Here is a 16080-nt window from a genome sequence, read left to right on the forward strand (position 1 = left end):
GTTTATGAATGTTATAATTCTTGACATCTGATTTGTGTCCATTTACTCTTTTACGTAGAGACTGTCCAGTCTGACCAATGTACATGGCAGAGGGGCATTGTTGGCACATGATGGCATATATCACATTGGTGGATGTGCAGGTGAACGAGCCTCTGATAGTGTGGCTGTAACCACACCTGTGATATATGACCTCACCTTACCCCTAGCTAGTGCCTCTGAGACTAGGTTCCCTGTGCCCATAATGTGAGGAAGAGAGGTCCAGGCTAGGTCTACCTGGATCCTGCCAAATTTTAGACCAAAGTTCTCAAACTGTACTGCCAAAAAGAAAAAACAAATGTAGTCACCCCCTGCTGTGTTCCAGCACAGCAGTACCACAAAATCCAGGATGTGGCACCTGGATCCTGCCAATTTTTGGCCCTAATAGCATAACTTCCACTGCTTAAATTTGTTTAGCTGCTTCTGCTGCATCTTAAAAATCCTGATCCCAGGGGACAAACTCCAGATTAGCCCCTTTTCCCACCTTCCAGGTACCAAAATGTGCTGGGGCGGGGGGGAGGTGTTTGGTGATTTTCAGAGGAATAGTAGAAGCAACACTTGTTCTCGAGATTGATGGAACCATTTCTGCATTTGTGGCCAAACTCGGCCAGGCTCCCGAGGCCAGGTCGCTGCGGTGCTGGGATTCTGGGAACATCCAGGGTCAGATTTCCAAGGCGCTGGGAGCAGCAGCGGCTAACCAGGGTCCAGTGAGGCCGTGGAATTCGGGAGAGCGGGACCAAGAAGTGGCCGGCCCCAGGGCAACGTGGCCCCCTCTGCAAGGATAGACTTGGGGGTGGGGGTTGCAGGAGCAGCTAGGCTTGCTCCCAGGGGGCGCCGATGCCATATGAGGGCTAGGATGCAAAACGCAGCCAGGGGCGCCGAGCTCCAGCCTTCCCGCAGCAGAGCCACCGCCCCCGCGGCGCTGTGATTGGCCTCCCGCTCGCTGCCTGCCCCCTACCTGCCCGGGCACCTGCCGCCGGGCCCCGGGCGCAGCAGCAGCGCCGGGGAGGCGCGCGAGGGGATAGAGAGCAGGCGCGGCGAGCCGGGCACCCCGGCCCGCAACCAGCCATTTAAGGCAGCGGCTCTGGGCGCGCTAATTCATTACCTCACACCCGACGGGAGCCAGGGCGGGGCCGGCCCCGCTCAGCCTATGGGGGCGGGCGCCGGGGCGGTCACCAATGCCAGCCCAGCGGGGGCGGAGCGGCGGCGCCCGGCTCGCAGTGGCTGGGCTTCCCTGCGTGCGTCGGCTCCCGGGTGGCTGCCAGGCTGGGGGGGACCCGCGCCCGCTCAGAGCCGAGGGGTAAGTGGGCGCCTTGGCAAGGGGGCGAGGGCAGCGCAAGGCGTCCCCGCGGCAGGCAGGCAGGCAGGCGGGCGGGCGGAGCGCAGGGCGCTGCCGGGGGCTGGTGCTGCGGGTGCCGGCCAAGGCGCAGCTGAGGCGCATCGCGGGCTGCAGCCCCTCGCCATCCCCCGGCGCGCCGCAGCGAGGGCGGCAAGTGGAGCCGCCGCCGGGCTCCGGGACTGGCTGGCGGGGCTGGTGGCGTTAGCGGAGCGGCCCGGGATGGCTTCTCCTGGGCTGCCACCGCGCCGCAGAGCGGCGTTTGCGGTGGACTTTGCGCCGGAGCAGCTGCAGCAGCCTTTGCGCCGGCTCACCGGCAGGATGCCATCGCTGCGCGCAACCTGCCCGAGGCGCCTAGGTGCGCTTGTTGCACGTTCCCGGCGTTATAGAACCATCTCCCCCCGCGGGGATAGAGAACCGGGCAGGGAGCTCGTCTCTAGCAACCTTCCAGCCTGGCCTTTTGCCCTCTTTATTTGGGCGGCGTTCCCTCTCCCACTGGGGTAGGAGCAGGAGAGAGGCGCAGTGTACAGCTGTTTCCCTTCTCTGGATCGGCCATCAGACCAGTGCCAGGCAGCTGGGATCTTGCTCCAGCTGCATCTTGTCTAACACTGCAGGATGGAGCCCGTGAGCGTTGGTAGCTGCATCCTTGAATAGGACGCCTCCTCCCGCTCCCCTGCTTGGAGGACATGCAACAGCACCTGCCTTGGAGAGAGCTGGATTCTTGCATGGTTGATGTTAGTGGCACTCCCTGGGTGACTGTTTAGCCCGCGTCGAGCAATGCTCCCTTCATTCCACGCTGAAGAGAGCGCTGCCTTCACCGGACTTGTTCACCCAAATGTTTCAGATGATATCTGGCTCTGCATTAATTGTGTAAATGTTTTAATTTTATTTCACCTTACTAACGTAAAACTACCTATTCCTGTTTCCCCAGAGCTTCTTAAGTCCCTCATTATGAAATCCCTTGTGTTTGGTACAGAACAGGCAGTCACCTTATAAAGTGTTTGGTGGGTAGAAAGCATCCAATTATTAAAAACATTCCAGTATTAGTTCGAGCTTTGTCATATAAAGCTACACAAAGCAGATCTAAACAACCCTCCAAAAATTCCAGCTTCCGGCATACAAGAATGCTCCCAGAGAACAGACTGACAGCAGGTAGAAAAGTAAAATACCGTATATAAGAAGGAAAAAAGTGAGAAAACACACAATATTTTAAATTAGCCAATTACCTTTTTCAGAGCTAGTTCATTATAAAAGTAAGTAGTTGAAATTAATACTTCAAACTCTGGTAAAACTCATGGTTTGTGAATGGCTGCAGCTCTACTTTGGGCAAGTAGGATTTTTTTTCTCCCATTAGTATTGCAAAATATTAGTGTTTGAATATTCAAGTATGAAAACGGATTTTTTTTAAGTTCAGAAATTTGGTACAGTGCATACTTTTTAAATTGTTCCCTGGGAAACACAGCTTTTTCACCATGAATACTTCAAAATGTCACTGGGGCAGTTTGTGCAAAGACTTGCCTTTCATTTTGACATAAACCAGGAAAACTTTGAAATGTGATTACAAAAAATGATTTTATTTTCGCTGATCTTGCTGCCAGGGGAGAATCTTTTAACACAGCTCTGTTTATGTCTTTAGATAACTTGTCCTTTATAATATTTGCATATCCATTCTCAGTGGGATTTAAAGATTTTTTTTTTCTGTTAAAATGAAAAATTGAGAACAAATGGGGAAGTGTAAAGAATTTTTATTGTAGGCTGTGTTCTCAGGCTTAAATGATGATTGTTAACAAGAGCACAGATATGAAAAGTTTCAATTTTGGTTCTTAACATTTCAGCAATCGTTTCTTCTTGCCAGTAGCTACATGCCTTTCAAAATTAGTTACAACTTTTTTTCGTCTAATGTCTGTATTGAGCTCTTTTGTGTCTGTGACCACAGCCATATGACTGCAACCAGTGTGTCACTTGTGACTGCCTAAGTGCAATGTCCACTGTTAAGTATTAAAAGAGCATTAGGTTTTATGGAGCCATGCATAGAACAATTCACAGATAATGTAGATCCTCCCCCTCACTATTATTATATTTAAGATTATTGTAACTGGAAAAAGGTCTGTATACATTGAAGTTTATGTATGGCAGTTATTTATCGTCCTATCTTAATACATGTTTTAGGCTACAGATTGACTGTGCTGAAAACGGAGCTATTTTTATTTATGACATTCTAGCTACACTACGTATAGCCAAATGCAGTGTGGCTTTTCCTAAACCTTGTTTTGTTAGAGCCCTCAACTTTGTACTAAAACACCAAAGACAAACTAGTACTCTTAAGGAGGAGAGGCCATTAAGCCTATCTGATGGTTATGTGTATCATCTGTGCACAGACTAAAAGACTTAATTGTATGTCTAGGTATAGACTGACTAAAGGATAAGCCATCTAATGTTTCAATTTGGGTAACTAGCTGGACTGAAATGTGGGCTCCGAGAGGAAAAGCTAAGTGCAGTTACCAGGTAAAATAGCAATGCACCATAGAAATTCAAGCATTCTCTTGCATTACATAGTTTACTTGTCATACACGTCTGATTTTTCTGCAGTATAAGGATGTGCCAATATTTGCAAACCAATTCTGATTTTCTTTGTGATGGTTCCCATAACAAGAAGATCACTTTCTTCTGCATAATAATTGGCTGACTTACTTCACCCTCTTACTCATGCATACCTGCTGACCCTATTTAAGGAAGAGAGACCATAGTGTTTAGCAAAGTATTTTTAATTTTTCCTCTCTCTCTCCTCTCTTTTTGAAAAGACCTTCTCATGCAGTGGATTTCAATGAAATTAAACAAGTTTGTCTCTTTTTCACTTGAAATGCCTCTCTTTGTAACTACGGCATGTGTGTCATTTTGGTGGGTCAGAGCAACAATTATCACCTTTTGCTTGTCATGAATAGACAGTTCTCTCACACTAGTGTTTTAAATGCTTGCTTTAAAAGTGGAGAAAAGATTGATATTAGTTGACCTGAAGACCTGCTATAGTTAAGTGTCTGTTACTATTGTTCCTTTTAGAAATCTCATGTGCTCAGACATCTCCCAAGTGAAAGTTATCTTTGGCCTCAAATTGGCACAAGTCTGGAGTAGATTATGTGCAGTGGGTCGAGGAGGAACTTTATCAGATTAAAAATGGAGATCATTGTGTACATATAGGCAGGAGAGGTTCTTACATGCTTCTACTAGCCAGTTAAAATGCTTGAGTTTAACAGCTTTCATGATGGGGATGTGCATGTGCTAGAATTCAAATGGCTCTGCTTTCTTGTACACCATTTCTGCTCTGTGTTTGGTTTTTTTTTCTTTTGGATTGTCAGCTGCTTTGTTCCTGGAAATGAGATCTGCTGGTTTTCTGGGTTGGGTGTGTGGCTGAATATCGGAATGCACAGGTACTAGCAAGCCTTGCCAGGCTGCAAGGGCCTTTTTCTACCTAAGGGGATTTATGTACAGTACTAGTGATATAGTGTCTCTCAGGCTGATTTTGTGCTGGCCTTGTTTTCTTGGCATGCAGTAATTCAAGATATGTTTACTCTCTAAGGACTGTACCCTAGGGGTATGCTGGCATAACTCTGTAGGGTAGACAAAGCATACAGTGATGGACGCGTTTTCTGTCTGTGTAGGAACACCACTTTTCTGAGCTAGGTCTATGGAAACATTCTTCTATTGACCTTGTTTTGTCTACACTGGGGATTAGGTTGGCAGACCTATGTCACTCGGGTGCGGATTTTTCACACACCCTGATCAACGTAGCTATGTTGACCTAAATTTAAAATGTAGATGAGACCTAAGTTTGAGTTCATCTGAACAAGTGGAAAATCATTCTCTATGTGCTTGTGGTGCATGAGCATGAGACAGAGAGAGGATGGTGGGGCAGTTAAATCGGCTTTTCCCAAGAAGAGGAGCTGTTTCAGGACTTTAGACCGGGCAGCAGGTATACAATTGGATTTTTAAAAGATAAGTAAGTAAGAGGGAGGCTAAACTGTGCCGCTCTTATAGGTTTCTTTGCTGTTCCTTCTTTTTCTGCTATTCTTTTTGCACATATGTGCGTGTGTGTGCATGCACATGTCTTTTGTGTGGTCTGGAAGCATGTAAACATGGACTTTATCTGGTGCTGGAATAATGCCAAAGAGCAAGAGTGACAACCCAGACTTCTTCAAGGTCCATGTAGTTAATGCAGATGCTGAAGCTTTCCCTGCATCTATAGTCTACTGTCCTCCCCAGTGGTTCTCAACCAGGGGTCCGGGGCCCCCTGGGGGGCCGTGAGCTGGTTTCAGGGGGTCCTCCAAGCATGACCGGTGTTAGACTCACTAGGGCCCTGGGCAGAAAGCCAAAGCCCCACCGTACAGGATTGCAGCCCGGGGCCATGAGCCCTATTGCCCGGGGCTGAAGCCAAAGCCCGAGCAACTTAGCGTCGCGGGGCCCCTTGTGGTGTAAGGCCCTGGGCAATTGCCCTGTTTTCTACCCCCTAACACCCGTCTTGGCTTTTATATGCAGCAAAACAGTTGTTGTAGCACAGCTGGGCTGTGGAGGTTTTATAGCAAGGCGGGGGTGGCTTAGAAAGAAAAAGGTGGAGAACCTCTGGTCTACTACAGCTGTCATAGAGCTAATTGCTGGCAAATGTTACTTGCTTCAGTGTACTTCTGTCTCTCAAAGTTTAAATATAGGGGACATCAAACAAAATGAACATGTTAGAGAGATGTTTGAAGAAAACTGACCATATAGTGAAGCCCTTGAAGGTAACAGCCTGTTTCACTGAGGGAAGCGCATAGAAACAGTATGCCTGTTCCTGTCAAGATTTTAAAGGCAAATTTAAAGTACAGCATTGAATGGAGTATTTAGCCTAATTAGTGCTTTGAAAGTGCAAGTCCTAACAAATTCGGTTGACAAAGGAATCCCTATATTGGAAGGACCTGAGACCTTTTGGTTTTGAAGTTAAATGTTAAGGACTCTGTTTATCTTGAAAGGACTTAAAGGAGCACCTGGTAAAGACAGTGTCTGTAACAGGTAACAGTCTGAGTTCCCTCTCAAAAGAAAAGGACTGGAACAGAATCCCTCAGGCAGCCTTTATTAGGGTATGTCTATACAGGTAACCCAGGGAGGCATAATCGTGCTAGCTTTAATTTAGCTAGCACAGGGAACGAGAGCAGCATAGACGCAGTGGCAGGGGCTAGCAACCATAGTACATACCCATGGTTGCCAGAGGGCTGTACTTGCACTGCTAGCCTGTATTGAAGCCTGTGCCGACACATCTGCATGATGATGTCATCCACATTAGCTAGACTAAAGCTAACACAGGCTATACCTACCCCATCTATGATCGTGCCTTCACTTGCAGTGCAGACATACCCCCCACTCTCCCACGCTAAGCAATGTTGGGGTGCACCAGTCACTGAATGGCTAATCTTAAAGAAACTCACAGGTGGTTTCAGAAAGCACTGCTGATGATTCAGTGATATTCCCCCCCCCGCCCCATCTTATTTGGTACTGAACCACTGCCTGCACAGTATGCTGCCAGATGTACTTGCTCTTACGGATTAGAGGTAAAACTGATGAGGCCATTCATTCATAGAGTTTAAGTCCAGAAGGGACCATTAGATTATATAGTCTGATTTCCTGTATATCACAGGCCATTACATTTCACCCAGTTACACCTGTTTTGAGACCAATAACTTGTGTTTGACTGATATACAAAGGCATCCAGTCTTGCTCTGAAGAATCCACTGCTTCCCTTGGTAGTTTGTTCCAATGATGAATCACCCTCACTATTAAAAATGTGTGCTTGATTTCTAATCTGAATTTGTCTGGCTCCAGCTTCCAGCCATTGGATCTTGTTATGCCTTTCTCCACTAGATTAAAAAGCCATTTATACTTAGTAACTTTTTCCCTTGAAGGTACTTAGACACTGTGATCAAGTCAGTCACCTCTTGATCTTCTTTTTGATAAATTATACAGATTGAGCTCTTAGTCTCTCACTGTAAGGCATTTTCTCTAGCCTCAGATCATTTTTGTGTCTCTTTTCTGCATCCTGACCAATTTTTCAACAGGTCATGACTGTGGTCATTAAAAATCCCACGGTGCTTATTGTAATAATAGGGCTGTTAACTCCATTTTCCTGACCAAATTCCATTTCTGTTAATTACATTCTGACTGATTTCCTGCTAGTTTTTTAGTTGTTCACAGTATTCCATGTGCTAACTAGTTGTATAGAATTGCTGTACGCTTTTGAACAGCTGCTGTGCTCCTCCCCATTTTAGTGGTGGGTGAAATGATCTCTTATCTACCTCCTGGAGAGCTGAGTCCTCATTAGGCAATGTTTTGGAAAAGTGCTTTAAGATCCACGGATGAAAAGGTGCTATAGAAGTTCAAAATAGTAGTATACTACAGAAAAGAGGTCAGAACATGAGTGGTTCAGGCTGATACGGAAGCTCTCCCAAGGTTAGTGGCTTGACTTAATTTGGCCCAGGCTCTTATCTGGAATTAAAGGCTACTGTTGCTGGAACTCTGGAGCTGTTTGTTTAATGAAATACAGGAGACAGTTGAGAAGAGCTACCAGGCTAAAATAGAAAAAAAAATACTTTGAAATTATCACTTTGTGTGACTATTTTGTCCAGCCGCTTCCTCACAGCATAGCAAGGAAATGACTGGACTGAATAGTTGTGGCTCCTTTCATGCTGTATTGTAATCAAGTGAATTTGGACCCAGTCTTTTCATTGCAAATAGTGGAATATTGTTCATATATTTCTGTGAAACCTGTAGTGGACCTGTTAGCTTGCTTCTTTCCTATGCATGGACAATTGCAGAATATTGTGGGCTTGATTCCTTGTTCCACTACAGTCCATTGGAGCTACTTTGCCAGCCAATGGCAACCCAGCAGATCTGGGAATTGACTCAATGTAGGAGGAATCCTCACGTGATGCAAAGCTAGTAAGGTGGAGAATAACTCATCATACAATTCACCTGCATACTGACGTGTTGATGTTGCCGGTTGGAGTAAAAAATTCTTGTTACAATGTGATTGTGAGGAATGCTGTGTGTGTATTATATTACTGTACATGCCAGAGGTGTATGTGACTTATTTACAGAGCGGTGGAGTTTAGCTGTGTGTGTGTGTGTGAAGGTATGTTAAAGAAGGATATCTTAACTGGATATATCCTTGCTTTTAAGGGTTTATGTTGTGGTGTGTTCCCCCTTTAAGCAACCTGAGGAAGTTTCTGTTTTCTTTGTGGAAATATAATGATAATTGAACTTACTTTATGTACATCAGCAATCTTGCAACATTTATAAATTATAAAGGTAGTTATCTTTGGTTTTTGTAATAAAACGATAACAACCATTTGGTTCTCAGATCAGAATCAAGTCTCTTTTTTTTTTATTTCTTTTATCTAAAGCAGTTCTCTTGAATGGCATGTGTAACTTCATAAAAGTCTGAAATGCTATTTTGCAAACTAAAAGAAGCATTAGGAAAGGTGTGTAATCAGTATTATGGTATTATTATTATTATTATTATTTATTATTACTGTGTATGTAAATTGGCGGCAAAGAGCATTTCAACAGTTGTCTTTATGCAGCTCTGTATAGTCTACCTGCCTTACCCTGTCCATAGTGCTAGGCACAAGTACGCTTTTAGGCACACAGTTCCTCATAAAGCCAATGAAATGAATGAAAGTTGCATGGCTAAATCCTTTACGATGCTTTGAAAAATTGTGGAAAAGATCTTTAGGCTTCACTCTGCAGTGAACAGTACATGGTCCACATCTCACAGCAATCATGCCATTTGCTGACCAAGTTGAGTGCTCAGCATCCCGCAGATTTGGGCCCAAATTGAAGAAATTCAGTCCAGAGCAGAGCTCAAAAAGGGACTACAGTAACTCTGATTCTTACTGATAGCTGTAGAGGCACTGCAAGGGAAGCTTGCACTGAATTGCCACAAGCAGCTACATCTGAATAAGGAGAAGATTTCATTTCTCCAGCTGCTAATCCCTTTACTCGGTATAAATGTTAACCCCAAAATGAGGAAAAAATTCCATCTGCGTTTTGTCCCTGTTGCTTTAATGTGACATCATTCTATTTTCTGTCTGTAATTATTTATCTATAAATGCACTTATGGAATATTTTTAAAACAGCAAGATCAAATTTTGTCTATATTTAAGCAAAACAGAGAGGGAGAGATGCAATCAAGAAAAAAGAAAAACTAAAAAACTAAAAGGGTTTAGTGATGTATGCTAACGTTGGGGTTTAGAGAGCATGACCCCTTTAAAACCTCATCCTGAGGGAGAGGAAGCGCTGGTTGTTCTGAGGGGAGGGGAGCGAAGGAGAGTGAGGGCCTACAGTGAACAGGCCTTTATGTAGTGAAGCACCCAAGAACCGGTCCGAAGCCCAGGAGGGACACAGCAGCCGACCGGGGACATCCCAGGACAGGAGCTAGGAGGAGCACCATGTCAGGACGGAATCCCCTGAGGAGCACAAACCAGAGCCAGACCCAGTATTACTGTCACCCAGAGCTGTATGGGCCTGTGAGTAATGGGGCTTGTGACTTTGCATTGAAAATAAGGAGGGAGGCTGTAGCTAGCTAAGTTCAGAGGTTGTCGCTCTGGATTTGCAGAGTGTGGCAGAAGGGGGCACTGGACGGGTGTGTTGGGGAAAGCTTAATGGCACGGAAGACAACCAGGAGCACCTAAGACTCACTGCCTGACTGGAACTCTGCCCAGGATTCCTGAACTCTGAGTCTAGATGCAGGGCTTGACCCCATGGGTCCACATGTTGGATGTACCCGTGTTCTTCCTCTCTCCCTATCTTCTACCCCCTCTTGTTTTTCCCCATTCATCACTCTGTAAATAAATATTTCCCTTCTTTATATTTGGTGTACTATTGTGTGTGTTTACTGTAGGGGGTTTGGAGCAGGTGCCCCTGGGATGGAAGGGAGTTTTGCTGCATTCCAGGGCATGCCTTTTCTTGCCCAGAGCTGCCCACAGAACAAATTCCATCTTGGCCACAAGGGCGCTATTGTTACATCTGGTGACCCGTATGGGGACATCAATTGGGAAGTCTCTGAAGTTCGGGATGTGCTTCCCCGCCCTTGGTGTAGCATTCTGTCCCCCATTAGTGGGGCTAGGCCAGCTATAGCTCTATGAGCCTGCTACAGACTTGGCTAATAGAGGAATGTCTTTTAGCTCATGCATTAAGATTAAGAGGTCCTGGGTTTGATCCGTGCTGCTGACGACTCCATATGGGTATCTGCAGTACACACATGCACACAGCGACATCATGCACCCTGAGCACTACTTTGCAGAGCAAAGAGACACCTGAGTGATTTCTCTCAGTCAGAAAAGCAAAGAGAGGGGATTACTAGAAGATGTGTGCCAAGGGGTGCGGATCTCAGAAACTAAGGGGGTGCTGTTGATGGGGTTTCTGGAAAAGATGGAACCCAGTGAAATTGAGGAGAACCTAGATGCAGCGGGAATACTGGAGAGAGTGAAGAGCTGCAGCTGTATTTACATCCATGTAGTGAAAGGCCTGGTATCTCTATGTACTCACTCGAAGGAAGTATCTGGACAAGGCTCCCAAATTGCTGCAGGTGGGAGTTACCCCCTAGAAAATCCTGGGACCAGAACAGCGCTTTGTTGGTACGCTCGCATCACTTGAGGTGGATTCATTAGAGAGGAATTAATCTCAGCATTGGGAGGTGCTCTGGTACCTGCAGCACCCAGAATATTAGAGTGGGCTAACAAGCTGGGGAATGCCCTCAAAGATGCATTGAAGCCGGCATACGAAAATGCACCATACAAGCAGTTATGTTCTTTCTCAGGGGTGTCACCCATACCCTTGGGGAAGGATGATTATGAGACCTGGAGGGATTTTGCAGTGCCCCTTGCCCAAGAGTGGGAATGCTCAGATGCCCAGAAGCAGAAATGGGTGCTCAAGAATCTGTGTGGACCTACCATCTGAATCGTCCAAACCCTGAAAGGCTCCCAACTGGCTACAATGGTGCAAGACCATTTAGCCACTCTTGAGAGCATCTACAGCAACACTGACAGTGGTGAAGATCTGTATTATCATTTCCATCACACCTATCAGGAGCCCCGTGGACGTCTGTCAGATTTCATCAAGAGACTAGAGCACTTGCTGCAATAGGTAGTGATTCCGCTGGGTTGGACCAGATCCTTCGGGGCACCCAACAAGATGGGATGATAATGTGGAAGGAGGCCCCAACCCTCCCCTGTTCCATGATCCTATCTGAGAATACCTGAAGAGGAGGAGTGATCATTGTGGGTGGATGCAGTGGCGCAGCTGAAGAAGGCAGGGCGTTACACTGCTGTAGGGCTCGAAGAAAGGGAAGAGGCCCCATCAGTGGTGGTGGCTCTGAGAGAATTGACCTGAGAAGTGGCCATGGTGAAGACTGGGACAATCCCCATCTTGCAGATGGCAGGGTAAGTAGCAGGAGTGGGCTGCAAAGGGAGGACAGTTGAAGGGGTGATAGTCCACAAGAAGATACCTGTTACAACTGGGAGAGAGTTGGGCACTATGCCTTGGACTACCAGAATGAGAGACACAATGTAGCTGTATCCCGACAACTGTAGTGAACTGTTGGGGAGCTTCAGGGAAACCCTGAAAGTCCAAAGCTCCCCAGGAAAAACCACAGACAAAGGTTAAACCAAATGGGCTGATAGGGACCCCAGACTGCAGTGTTTATCCGTATAGGAGGATGATTGTGTGAGGCATTGTTGGACAGCAGATGGCAGATCACCATACTTTATTAATCTTGCTACCAAGAACACCTGCAGTATTTATTGTTGCACCCCCTGTCTGGCCTGACAGTCTGGGAAATGGTTGTGACTTCTGCCCTTATTGGGGATATATCCTTTTGAAGGTCTGATTTCTGAAGGACAACACAGGGCAACCCAGGAAATAGAAAAGTTGGTGCTGGTCTGCTCGGATCCGGAATGAACAATGTGTGCACCCTGAATCCTAAGAACAAATGTAAACCAGTTCCAGAGATTGGTGTGGAAGTTCCATGAGATGGTGGGAAACAACTACCTGCAGGAGCTGCCAATGCATGCTTTATGTAAAGCTGCATATTGGAGAGTGAGGGGGCCCGCATCCCAAGAGGAGATTGAGGATAAACCCTTGGGGAGGGATAGTTTCCAGTTGGATTCCTCTCTTCCTGCTCGGTGAAAGGACTGCCTGTGTGAGAACTTAGTCGAAAGGAAGGCTGTTTTTGCTATGCACAAGTGGAATATAAGTTGTGCTCAAGATGTGGAGCACCATGTCCAAATGCAGGACAAGTGGCCTTTACGAGAGGGGTCAAGATGATTAACCCCCACTGACATTGAAGATGTGAGGCGGCACCTGCGGGAGCTGGCCGAAACTAGTATCGTTGAGGCATCCGGGATCCCATACATGTTGCCGATTGCTGTAGTGCAAAAGAGAAGTGGCAAGGTGTGCATGTGCATTGATTATCACACTCAGAACTGGTGGACGCTCCACAACCAGTACATAATACGTGGGCCAATGATACCTTGGATAGCCTGAAAGGCAGTTGCTGGTTCTCTATCCTTGATCTCTGCAGTGGATACTATCAAATATCCATGGCACAGAAGGACCAGGAGGACAGCTTTCATCTCCTCCTTGGGATTTTACCAATTTAATCATGTGCCTTGGGGGGTGTCCAGGGCTCTGGCCACATTTTAACAATTCATGGTGTGGGTGGTAGGGAACGTGCACCTGTTAGAGTGCCTGGTGTACCTGGATGACATTGTGGGATTTAGGCACACTTTAGGAGAACATGAAGCTCGACCATGCAAAATCCTGGCGCTTTTGGAAGAGACTGGCTTCGATTTATCCCTTGGCAAGTGCATCATCTGCCAGATGTTTGTAAGGCATGTGGGACACACAGCATCTACAGATGGTATGGTTGTGGACCTGGAGAAAGTGAAGGCATTAACCACTTGGCCAAGGCCCATGACCTTCAAGGAATTAGTTATTTCTGGGATTCTGTGGCAATTACCGCAGGTTGATAAAGAATTTTCCCCACATTCTGCATGCAACCACAGAGCTCACTGAGGGATATCCCCCATAAATAAGAAGGGGAACCGATGCCAGGATCAATACTTTAATGTGAGTGCACCTTTCAGAAAGCAGTTGACTGCCGAGTGTAAAGAAGTTTTCTGGAAAAACATTTGACAACTCACTCAAGCACCTGTCTTGGTGTACACTGATCCCACCCAGCCACGTGAGTTTCATATTGATGCATGTTATACCGGGTTAGAAGCTGTCCTTTATCAAAAACACGAGGGCAAATTTCAGCCAGTAGCTGTTGCAAGTCGAGGCCTCACACCCGCTGTGAGGAACTACACTGCTCATCAAGTGGAGTTCCTGGCATTAAAGTGGACTGTGTGAGAGGTTCCATGACTACCTCTGTGGGGCTGAGTTTATCGTGAAGACTGATGATACCTTTTTGCTGTATGTCAAGAGAACAGCAAAATTATCTGTAGCAGGGCGCCGGTGGTTAGCAGCGCACTCTGCCTATGATTTCACCATGCATTATTGGCCCAGGCAATGGATGTAGATGCCTTGTCTCGTTGGCCTTAAACTGAGGACTGATCACTCAATGCTTGGATGGATGTGGGGATTCCTGATTTGAGAGCATTATGCCAGTGGGTATCTGATGTAGAGGATAAATCCACAACTAATGGAGAATGAGTGAGTGACTATCTGTGGTACCACCGGAAGCCACACCCACAGTCTACTCAAGTTTTACTAGAGTAAAGGACCCTCCGCTGCCCAGACTGAGGGTTGAACAGATGGAGCATTCCCAGTGAGCCGATTCACAGATGAAGGATCCCCTTTATGGGTTGGAAAGGGGAAAGGACCTCAAAGCTATGTGGGTGAGTCGCCCAAAGGGAGGTCCTTTTGCTAAAGGAATGGATCCACCTATTGGTTTGCAACAGGAGACTTTTTAACGAGGGCAGAAGCCCATCGTGTTCACACCTGTGCCAGGTGTAATCTGACAAAAGACTGCCTAAGCAGGCAGTTCCTCTTGTCAACATCACAAGTTTGGCACCCAGGAAGCGTGTCATTATGGATTTTCTGTCTAGAGCTTGACCACTGGGGTACTGCTAATATCTTTGATGGTGACTGACCATTTTACTTGTTACGCCCAGGCTTACCCCACCAAGGATCAGAAAGCTTCCATGGTTTCCAAGGTCTTGCTTGAGAAGGGATTTTGGGAGCTGGTTAATAAAAGAACCGTGCAAGATCATGGGGATCAAAAAGTCTCATGCCACCCATTACCATCTGCAAGAGGATCTGCTGTCAGAACAAGTGAACTGCACATAGTTCAGCATGCTGGGAACCCTGGAGCCTCGGCAGAAGAAATACTGGAGCTGGCATGTGGAGCACTTGGTACGTGCCTATAACTGCACTTGGCATGATGCAACTGGGTACACACCATATATGCTGATTGGTTGAGAAGCCCAATTGCCAGTTGATCTCTGAGTGTTTTCACACGGGGCGCTACTGGAAACCTATTTGGGGTATGAGACTTGGCTGAGTGATCAACTGAAGGAGGCATATCAGATAGCGACACAAGTCTCTGGTCATCAGAATCAACAGAACAAAGCCCTTTAGGACTGGTGAGTGAGGTAACAGGAGCTCCAGATTGGTGATTGAGTTTTGGCCTGGAATCAGGGAAAACACAAAATTGCTGGCTGATGGGAGTCGCACCCATACTTTGTAGAGGAGAAACTGTGGGACCTTCAAGTATATTATATATGCTCAGAGGGCAGTTATGACCCTGCCAGATCTCTCTGCTGGAATCATCTGTTACTTGTGGGACGGGTACTGTTCCCTAATGAGGATGTTTCCATGGATTCTGAGCCGGCCAGCACCATGAGTTGGACGTGGTCCTGATGATGATCTACCTGGTCTGTCTGGATGCCCAGCTCCTGGGGGAGTGAGGATGAAGTGAGGTGTGGCAGACATCCTGTTTAGGAGGCTCCCACAACATTGGTCCTCCTTGTCATTGCACAAAGGCATGGTGAAGGTGGAGAACCCATGCTGACCGTTCCAGAGGCTCCACTGAAGTGAGTCCCTTACGCTGCCAAAGCTGTGGGGGGCCCTAGAGGGCCCAATGAGGAAGGGACAATGTGGGAAGAGAACGCTGTACTTTGAATGGCCACTCTAAACCTACATGCCCTTGACTTCATGCCTTAGGGACCTGTCCTTTTGCCTCCGTGGTGAGTGGTAGCACTTCAGCTGATGCCTGACAGCCAGCCTAGCTGTTCCTCCAAGGAAGGGCAGCCTGGGCATGTGCTGATGTATGATCATTTATACCACAGGGTGGGAGGGGGGGAAGCAAGTTGCCTCGTGGGAACCTATTCCACCCCCAGGGTCCTGTGCGTGTAAGGACCCAGGGACTAGAACCCAGGTCTGCAGAGTCTGGGGTGGCTGGTATTCCCACAGTGCCACCCCACAGCCAGGCAGAGCTGCAGCCAGGGATCACTGCAGAGAGTAGGCACTGCAGGAAGTACCACCCAAGAGACCAGGAGTGACAGTACCCTGTGGCCTGCTGATTGGCCAAGTGCCCTTCCTTAACCCCAGGGGTTGCCCCAGGAAGTTGTCTGAAGTCTGTGTGGTGGCCCAGACTGCTTCAACGCCGGAGTTTGCCTTGTCTT

At 47.0% G+C, this 16080-nt stretch overlaps 1 protein-coding gene across 4 annotated transcripts in view; it reads left to right on the forward strand.

Annotated features, from left to right (window-relative positions):
- Positions 1 to 1162: 1162 nt before the first annotated feature.
- The window catches only part of LOC102942667 (tubulin polymerization promoting protein), a 117971-nt gene continuing 103053 nt past the window's right edge, over positions 1163 to 16080 (forward strand). The window contains exon 1 of one of the 4 annotated variants that reach the window (XM_043540375.1): positions 1163 to 1336. In XM_043540375.1, coding sequence (XP_043396310.1) covers positions 1215 to 1336 — 122 coding nt within the window. In that variant the 5' untranslated portion in view covers positions 1163 to 1214. Of the gene's footprint in view, positions 1337 to 1991; positions 2243 to 16080 lie in introns of those variants that run through there. The other 3 variants (XM_037889880.2, XM_037889882.2, XM_037889881.2) reach the window with 3 other exon arrangements.

Source organism: Chelonia mydas, chromosome 2, assembly GCF_015237465.2.
Source record: "Chelonia mydas isolate rCheMyd1 chromosome 2, rCheMyd1.pri.v2, whole genome shotgun sequence".
Lineage (NCBI taxonomy): Eukaryota > Metazoa > Chordata > Testudines > Cheloniidae > Chelonia > Chelonia mydas.